General features: G+C 41.1%; 2 protein-coding genes across 2 annotated transcripts in view; one reads left to right on the top strand and one right to left on the bottom strand.

The window, feature by feature from the left end:
* Nucleotides 1-490: 490 nt before the first annotated feature.
* Nucleotides 491-4,326, bottom strand: LOC307036256 (fibroblast growth factor 20-like). Its single transcript, XM_079676392.1, has 3 exons — nucleotides 3,683-4,326; nucleotides 2,390-2,493; nucleotides 491-2,252 (listed from the first exon to the last, which is right to left on the bottom strand). The coding sequence occupies exons 1-3, from the start codon at nucleotides 3,999-4,001 to the stop codon at nucleotides 2,007-2,009; spliced, it is 669 nt and encodes a 222-aa protein (XP_079532518.1). The 5' UTR covers nucleotides 4,002-4,326; the 3' UTR covers nucleotides 491-2,006.
* Nucleotides 4,327-7,599: 3,273 nt separating this feature from the next.
* Nucleotides 7,600-9,899, top strand: part of LOC307029812 (calcium uptake protein 3, mitochondrial-like) — a 32,772-nt gene continuing 30,472 nt past the window's right edge. Inside the window, 2 exon segments of the mRNA XM_079665896.1 lie at nucleotides 7,600-8,130; nucleotides 8,133-8,293. Coding sequence (XP_079522022.1) covers nucleotides 8,031-8,130; nucleotides 8,133-8,293 — 261 coding nt within the window. The 5' untranslated portion in view covers nucleotides 7,600-8,030.

Consider the following 9,899-nt stretch of genomic DNA (forward strand, 5'->3'; position numbering starts at 1 on the left):
AAACAGATGACAAATACTTTATCTCACTGACTGATTTTAACAGACTTTATGAGTACTGTCAACATGTACCCCAATCAAAGTGTCAATATCTCAATTACATTATATAGAGTCTGCAATGTGCAGGTATGTTGGCAGCCATATAAACAGATATAGTGTGTTGAAAGGGCGCTCCAGGGATATTACATGTACTACAAACTCTAGGCTGTATAAAAGAGTTGTATTAGGTCTTCTGTGACTCTCTGACATCACGACACGACATGATGCTTGTGGTTGTGGAGTTTAAAACGTATTGCCGTCTACAAGGATTTTGAATCACATCTTTCATCACAATACAACATTATATTGATTGATTAGACAACGATACCGTATTGCAGTTGCCTGCAATCGATATGAGACAATACTGTATTGCCAATTAAGACCATCAGATACATTTATATAGACTCACAAAAAGCAACTAAATCATGATTTGACAATTTTATTAGATGGCTCCTTCACACATTAAAATTAAAAACAACAATCTTGAATTTTTTAGAACTGTTGTTCATTAAAGTGCAATAAATTCCTTATGTTTAAGTGCGACTGTTTTTGTGTCTTTTAAGAAAGTCCAAAAAAAGTGTATCTTAAAGCTGATGATATGTAATGATATTTTCACTTTGCATTGACAATATTGGATTTGTCGATCTTTGAAATAATATGAATCAAAATGTTGTTTCCTATAACGGTTACCAGGCAAGGAGGGGCTGACGAAAGAGTTGCATTTTGGGAATTATCTAACTTCTATGGGATCCAGTGTTTTCAATGCTTAACTAAGTTTATCTCTGTCACTGCTGCATCAACTTAGACAATTCTCAAAATGTTGAGTTATATTTGACACCTACTTTTAGGTGACGGACTTGTTTCTCCAACAAAATCTCCAGAGTTTCAGACAAGGAGATAAAGTTAACCCAATAACAACAAATAAGTAAAAACTCTCTCATGGCTTGTTATTGATATCTTTCTTTTATTTAATCTCATACCTGTAAAAATATATTCTCAAAATAAATAAATATATGAAATAAATATACTGTATGTCCTAGGAAACAAAAACTCATAAATAAGAATACAATCTGTCCACAGGTTCATAAAGGTGTCTTCGTCGGTGCCATGCTCGGTTTGGCTGCAGTCGGTGGGAGAACCACAGATTTCCTTCACTGGGTTCCAGCATGAGTCTCTGGGACACGCAGTATTCCGGCACAAGACACCACAGAAGAAGTCCTTATAAAACTCCATTGGATCTTTCCTTCTTCTTTTGTTCCTCATGCACTTTGTAGAAAAGTCATATTTTCTGAGCAGCATCACTCTTTGGAGTAGTTTCAAGGTGAATCCATCTCAAAAGTCAGTTTGGTAAAGATGATTCCCCGAGCTCTCAGACCTGTTTCCTACAACAGAAATGGCTAATTTCTAGTGCATAAAACTACCTTTTTGTGTAAACCAGCCACACAGTGGAATAAGCATTTTTATAAATCATTCATTTAGCAGCCACAGTAGTGTTTCGAATAAAAATAACTGAAAACTGTGAAACTGACAAGACTCACCAGCCACATCATTTAAAAGCTAGTTGCAGCCATTTGTGAGTCTCGTCTATTAGTTCACTCACTTTTTTCCTCTTGAACATGCAATTTGGACAAGCAGGTAGATTTTAATTAGAGGAAAATCAACAAAATCCATAAATCATCTGTTTGGCTATCCAGGCTTCTGCATAGGCCGATAAAGGGGCAAAATGAGGGGCTCAAGTTTTCCGTCATGGGGCCTTCACGTCTTCCATAGAAGATCCCATAATGCTCAGTGAAGCTCCCTGTCTAGTTTCCTTCCTCCAAACCATTGGATGGGGGTCTTGCATTGGGAGCACTTTTTATGATCCCATTTTGTCCTGATCAACAAGATTTTCCCTTCCAGAGGGGATATGGATTATGTGCACTTGGGTTGCTTCTCAGCTCAGACAGAGTCATGATAATGCCCCCTCAGTTTCAGCTCTGGCCCAGTATGTCCCTGTACAGCTCTGGTACTCTATCCGGGTCCACGGGTCTCGGGAGGAAGTGAGTGAACCTCTGATGTCGTCTCGACCTCGTTCCATCCCGTGACGTCCCATCTTTGTTGAGAGCAACAAAGTAAAATGCACCTTTTTCTCCATGCCGGTATATGTTTGATGAGTAGGTGTTGTACCAGTTTTCTTCAAATTGCTCCTTAAAGATGGATTCCGCAGAGATCTTTTCCTGCACAAAGAAAGAAAGGCAATAATTATTTTAGTGATGCAAAATATGCCAACTTCTGTCCGTGAGATTGGTTGGAAATTGATATAGTGATTATGGATGTGTGTGTTCAGTGTTTAGTCGACAATGTGTGTACTCACCGATCCATACAGTTCTCCCTTATTGTTCATGGCCAGGTAGAGTCCACTGTCCACTCCTCGGATGCTAACCAGTCCTACAGCTAGACTGATGAACTCCAAAATGCCTGCAAACATTAAATTACATTCACTTGTCAGAAATGTTGCATGTTCAAAATGGCATACAATAAGCGTATTCATTCTTATTAACATATTTTATATCACACATAGGCATACATTTGAAATATTAGGTACAATATAAAATAAGTCCTGAGAAAGTTGCAAAATACTGTGTTTTTCTGACATAATTGAGGTATAAGCCAATGAAGAATGTCCGAAGAAGCATCGACTATGAGACTAAAAGTGACTTTCACTCAATACAAAGAAAAGTACAGTACATATTACTATCCACACCAGCTGACTCTGTAGAGCAAGGCTGGGTGTCTGGAATGGCCTCTGGCATTAAGCAGAATCCAAGTCTCAAATGGAATAAATCAAGTGCCAGGAGTGCTACGGCCTGCAGCACCAAGAGAAATATCTTCCAGTTCTACTCTTGATCTGCTGTAAACTGCAGATGTCTTTCTCTACAACTGAAGATAAGCTGGTCAAAGTAAAAGAAAACCGTCTAATCTATCTCAAAGAGGAAAAACATTAAATACTCAATGTACCATCTGGTAAGCTCATTCATCTTGTTGTGTATGTGATACATAATAAGTCAATTGTTTTAGTTATGGAGAATAGGAATATGGGTGTAGACTTTTTTGAACTCCTTTTCTTACAAAAGTAATATATATATATATATATATATATATATATTCACATTGTTTATTTATATTGTTTTTAAGAATTAGTATATTAAGACTCAACTATATGTTTGATTTTGATTTTATTGTTATGTTATACTTATTTTGTTATATGTTCTTAATAAACTAAATAAAACTAAAAATGTATTAAATCTGTATGCCTTATAACATCTACTTTTAGATTACAGTTAGGTGTTACAGCAGCAGCTGCTATCACAGTGGGTTACTTCATATCCCATTAGCATTGATCATAGTAACCTGTGTGGCGGAAGTATGGATATTATAATGGTTAGTTTTAAATTAAGAATCAGTTTAACATTACACTGAACTGTGTGTGTGTGTGTGTGTGTGTGTGTGTGTGTGTGTGTGTGTGTGTGTGTGTGTGTGTGTGTGTGTGTGTGTGTGTGTGTGTGTGTGTGTGTGTGTGTGTGTGTGTGTGTGTCCTCAATGCACTAGTAGGCGTACTACTCATAATTATAATTACAATGAATATTATTTTTGAAGTGATGTTTACCGAATGTGCTGTGGTCCTTCCTGGTGCCCTGCACGGTGCCATCGGGCCGGATCTCCAGGTGGAAGCCGGTCCTGCAGTAGAGCTGACGCCGCCTCAGAATCCCCTTCAGATAACTGAGGTCGGCCAGGCTCCGGGACAGCCTCTCTGCGGACACCAGGTGGTCATGCTGCTGCCCCAGTCCGGTCACCGAGTTGTAGTCCACCGCCCCGGCTGGGGTGAGAACGAAATGAGAGCCAACGGGAGCCGGAGCTGCACCCGCGGGGCCAAAGCTGTCCAGAAATCCGTTGGCGAAGCTCCCCACCTCCGCCGCTGCCCCCATCACAGATAAGACCGCCGATCCGGGTTTACAGCACAGGAGATCCAATTGATGAGCGGTGAGCCTCGGTACGAACCCGCGAGGGTCAGTCCGTGAAAAGGAGAAAAATAAAAGTTGGACGTGCGGGAGGAGAAAATCCCGAGTGAGTGCACGTTTTTGGCGCAGTCACCAGCACCTGTAATTAGATTGTCATCTAATTAAGATTAAACTCCAGCGTTATCTTGACGTATGCAGGTATCCCCGGTTGCAGCAGCCCGTGTCTCTCTTCTCCTCTCTCCTTCTGCTATTTATCCCCCTCTCTCAAATCCTCTGCCTCTCTCTCCTCCTCACCTCGGGATACTCCCCTTTGCTCCAGAGCACTTGAGGGTTTTCCTCTCTCTCTCTCTCTCTCTCTCTCTCTCTCTCTCTCTCTCTCTCTCTCTCTCTCTCTCTCTCTCTCTCTCTACTCCAGCCTTTTTATTTCTGCGGTACCCCTGCCTGCACTCTCACACTCCACTCCAACGCACTACTCCCATATGGATATTCACCCCGAGTTGCCTTTTTATGCAAATGCTCCCCGATCTCCTCCCTTTATGGCTCATATCTGTATCCCGTTTGATACCCCTATCTGCTTCCCTCAGCTCATCGTTCTGCTGTCTCACCTTTGATGTTCAGTTTCAGTGCAGAGAGCGCAGGGACTTGGAGAGGAAATTAAAAACTACTCAAATAAATTAGCAATGCAGGGTTTTCCCCTTTCGTTTTCCCTGCAGCAAGACGAGTGCTTCACTGAAGCTCTTAGACGTAATATTGCTCATGGGCACTTCAGCAGTTGCACATTTAAGTGTTTGTGTGAGTGTGCGTGTGTGAAATGGACATAGAGAGAGTGTGTCAAACAGCATGAAAGTGATATTGCCATTATCCTAAACGTTTTACAACTCCACGCCCCCGTTTCGAAATGACTCAGGTGCAGCGGGAGAGACAGACAGAGGAAAGCCCCCATTTGCGTAATTTTCGCACTCTACTGTTGATTTATTGCCCCCGTTTTATGTAACCCAGTCGCACGTTTACAGCGCCCGCACAGACACAAACACTGACACACAATCGTACACATGATCCCACACACACACACCTGTGCAAACGACATCACTTGACTGTCAATCCCTTCATTGATCTTTCCACTGGGCTTTGAACAGCGCAGGAGCCCATAGCCTTAATTGTGGTCTTAAAAAGACGAATCAAAGACACTGAGGCTTCAAAGTGCAGGGATCTTGTAAGGGGATCAGGCAATAACAACCAGAAGAGGGGAATATACCTGTTTGAACTGCGAGCTCAGATAATACCCCGGCACTTGACTTGACACTTGAAGGGCTTCAGAAGCTGGTAATTCTTTATGTAAATGTGCAGTTATAAACATCTGTTTTATTAATCAAACGTTTGGTCGTATTGCGTCGACCATATTTAACGAGACAACTGCCGTCAGGTATTGGTCACGTTCTGCCAAAATAAAAATAAAACGAACTCATTGCAGACCAAAGATTTTAATTTCAATGATGCTTATTGAGTATTTTGTTTTAGACCAAAAATGTTAAGCCAATAGATTAATGGTTGACCTGTAGCCTTTTGAAAGAAAACCTGACCTCCTTTCTTCATTCATGCCATATCATTTGTTCAGATCTGTGTTGCTTGGGGTGCATGTTTAATTTAAGACTGAGGTTTATCCAAGCACAAGGGCCATGTTCGAGCCTTTATGGCATTGATTTTGGCAGCTATGGAGACACGCGCTCGCGCACACAGCTGCCCCTTCCCTTGGGAGTTGTGTTGATAAATGAGTTGAAGGTGCAGAGGTGTTTTTGTGCGCGCGTGTGGTCGCTACGCAGGTCATTTTGTATTAGTGTCGATTTGTCCAGCAAAGCATGACAGGAAGAGGTGGGACAATTGCATGTGCTTTTAATCTTATAAGTTATTCTTATACTGCCGTGCTTGTACATACAGTACATTGGTTGCGTACAACAGTGTATAAGGCAGACAAACAGTGTTTGCGCGTGACATGCGTACCTACTCCTCCCTCCCTCTTTCCCTCGCTTCATTATTATTTATGACTTTTTATTAAAACAATTTTTAAAAGGGGACTCGATCGATCGGAATCGCCTCCAGGCTGATCAGATCCTGATGTATTGGATATTGACCCGGCCACAATGAAGATGTCAACTGCAATGCCACATTTCCACACACAAGGTGCAAGTAAACAGTTCCCAGGGTCACATGGTTTATTTTAAAATAATTGTCATGTTGGTTTACTGCCTTGTTTGTAGGACTGAGAGTGAAGCACTATGTAGCCAAAGCAGTCAATGGAGACGAGGAGGAGGGCCCTAGGGTTATACCCCCATCACCCACCCACACACACATACACACAAAAATAAATTACAACCTAATCGAATGCCTGGATAACGGAATAACTAAATAAGTAGCCTAAAGGTTATTAATGCAAGTGGTTCCCAAACATTGGTCTAGGGAACTCCAGAGGTCCTCATTTAAAGCAAGATTGAAAAGGTCCCTATGAAAATGTAGACTTGTTTAATTCCATCACTATTTATGTATGTCACTTAGAAATAGGCATAAACTCAGATTATTTTTCTCTCAACACTTAGATAGGTCTCGTTCAAATATAAATAAACCACAACAATGAATGTTTTAACTTTATTGGATAAACTGGTTGGCTATTGGGATACAACACATAGTGTGCTATTGCTTGGGGCAATGTAAATACTTGAATTGAGAGATGTTATGCAACAGTCAATATTAAACACCTGGCGGACCACCTTAAATGACATGTCAAAATTGTGGGCATTCAACATCCAATGATTTTTTTTGTACAGATATTATGTTTGCATGAATTATTTAGCATTTCCATCTCGAGGATAACAAATTAGGTGAGTATTATTAGTCACTGTGTTCGGCAAAAACTTGTTTGGATTGTGATATTAAAGGGACAAATTAAGGGCTTATTAGCTATATCAAACCCCTTCAAGAGTTATATTAAGCGGTTTTGATAGTCATTGTTTGATCTGTTTTCAACTTTTGGCTAAATGGAGCTCATAGGAGTGATCCTCGGTGCTTCATGTGAGAACAGGTGACAGGCACATCTATTAGACTTCTCGCCTTTATTCTCTCAGCATCAAAGGTAAAGAAAAAGCCCCATCAGGTTAACATAAGTCTAACATGTAAAGACTTAAATGAAGAGTTCATCTTTGATATCTGTTTGATATCTTCTCTCCATTGGCTACTTTGATCTTAAACTTCCCACTAGAAATGTGATACCCCACTAATCCTCAATGGAAAGTGCAGAGTGACAAATGTATATATCATTGGTCACTTAGAAATTCCCCTGTGAAAACCAATATGTTTTTCAAGTTTATTCCAAGATTTAGAGTTAGGGTTATATTTGAGCTCTAGTTCTTTTTTTTCAAGATGTTTGGGTACTTTTATACTTCTACTTTCCCACGTTTGATGAGTATCTATTTTACTCCAATACATTTATCTGACAACCATACACATGTTGTTTTGCTGATTACGAATTTACACAACACATTGATTTAGAACATACTTATAATCAGAATCAGAATAACTTTATTGGTCTAACAAAGTCAGCGCTGCTATTGATAACAGGACTGTGAAATATGATATAAAGTTCATGAATTAGGGTAGCCCCCACTTTGAGATTTGATGTGTCTACTTAAAGTAGGCCTATTTTAATATCAGTTTTGTTTGAATGAATCCAGTCTCATGTAATTTTAAATTCAATGTAATCTTAGTATATTGACTTGTTTATGACTGAATCTTGTTTATCATTGATCGCGGTTTAAATTTAATCACCCACTCTCATTCAGTGAAGCATCAAATCCTCCCGAGGGACTAAGCTCTCAGCCTCAGCATCAACAGAGTGTCCGCACATCTCGCGATGAAAAGTGATACTTTGTGCTGCCTGCAAAGTTGTATCACAGCAGCAGCACAGCGACAGCAGCAGCAGCAGCAGCAGTAGTAACAACAGCAACAATGGCCGCTTTCCGCAGAGTGGCAGCACTGGCCGGTAAGCTAAACCTCAGGACGGCGGCGAGAACCGAGCTCCTCGGCGGTCAGACGGCCAGTGGAGGAGGACACGGAAATGTCTGGCTGTCGGGATGTGTCTCGCAACGGGAGGTGCCGTGGCGGCTTACTTTTACAACGATACGTGGAGCGGCAGAGGGAGGAAGAGGATGGGGAGTCACGAAAACAACGGTCTGCTGCCGTCCATCCCGACCGTTATTGCCAAGGAGAAGGTAGGAGGCCGATATTTTGTACGGAAACAGCAGGCTTTAGAGACACGTAGACAGGAAAGTCAGTGGCAGGAAACGTGTTGACTTCAGTGTTGACATAGGGGGCCTCGGTATGAAGGGCTGTGGGGTAAAAACGACAGACCACTGAGGGAGACGGCAGAGAGCTTCACATCTTCTTCAGACCAAAGTCGGCTCAGTGAGACGAGCCTACTTGTTTTTTGTAGTCATAGTTTTTCCTCTCGGACGGATAAACGGAGTAATTTGTTCCCACGCCCAGTGGAAAAAGCTCGCTCACTGTTTTGGCTGCAGGATGATGTGCGTGCGCATATGTGGAAATGTCGCTCTCCGATTGAGCTGGTGCTGAAATGACAACACGGTGGGATGTTACGCAACATCTTGCATTCAAGGCCAATGGTGTAAAAATAACTAATTACATTTACTGTACTTAAAGGTGGGGTATGTAATTTATTTCAGAAACACTTTTTGTTATATTCCATGGAATGCTCTTAACATCCCGATAGCAATGAATATGTTAAATGCTTTGACAATAAATACATAACAAATGTTCATCTGTGGAAGCCGTGGCGCTTTAAAAAGCATTTGAGCCAGCCCGGCTAAAATAAGTGGATGGCCTACCTGCCTGTCAGCCTTCCATCTGTGCACAAACTTATCTCGTGCCCTCATTGGTCATGTGCGCGTTCTTGTGTGTTGGAGGAGGGGCTCTGTAAAGAAGTCTGAAGGAAGTGGCAGATTTTTATACTGTACAAGGTCATTCTAACTAGCTGCTCCTATTCCAGCTTCAATAACACTTTAATGCATCAGTAATTATAATCAAAATATATCTTATATTATTCTGAAATGGGCCAATCTGCATAGCGAGTACTTTTACTTTTGGTACTTTAAAGGGGACATATCATGCTATATTTTAACAATATATTGTAGGGCCATACCTATATAAAGAGTATAAATATAGTTTTTTTTCAAAACACCAAACAGATCCTGCATTTTAGCCATGCCTCATTTCGCTCTATTGGCTCTTTCCAGCGCTGTTTTTGCAGGGGGCTGATTCTGTGAGCTGCAGCTGACCACGCCCCCCTGCAGGAGAGGGGAGAGTGCTTTGAGATCAGCTGCTGGGCTGCAGCGGGGAGAAGAGGGGGACAAAAAGAGATCTCTGTCCTCCGTGTTTTATTCTTATAGAAGTAAGAAGAGAAGTAATGGGGCAGAAACCCTCCTTTTTACGCAGCGGTCCAGACATAGACATTAAACGGCGACACATATTCAGTTGCCAGTTACTTTGGCATTAGGGCAGGGATATCTAGATACTTTCCAAGGTTTGACATAATGAATTGTGCTACTTTTAAAGCAAACAACGATGTTTTCAAATCTGTAATCAAAAAGCTCCTCAAAAACACTATCGAAGCAGTTCCTGCCGTTGCTAGGTTAGTTCAAACAGTAACAGTGGACTATTTTTCTGAGCGGATGCATGTCAATTTAAATCAATACATACAACTATTTTTGAAATCGATAAAATCATTTTCTAAATCCATTTCAATTAATATTGGGAGTCATATCGTTACTTTGTTGAGAATGTGGCCATGTAATAAGCGGG

This window comes from Notothenia rossii (assembly GCF_949606895.1).
Source record: "Notothenia rossii genome assembly, chromosome: 1".
NCBI lineage: Eukaryota > Metazoa > Chordata > Actinopteri > Perciformes > Nototheniidae > Notothenia > Notothenia rossii.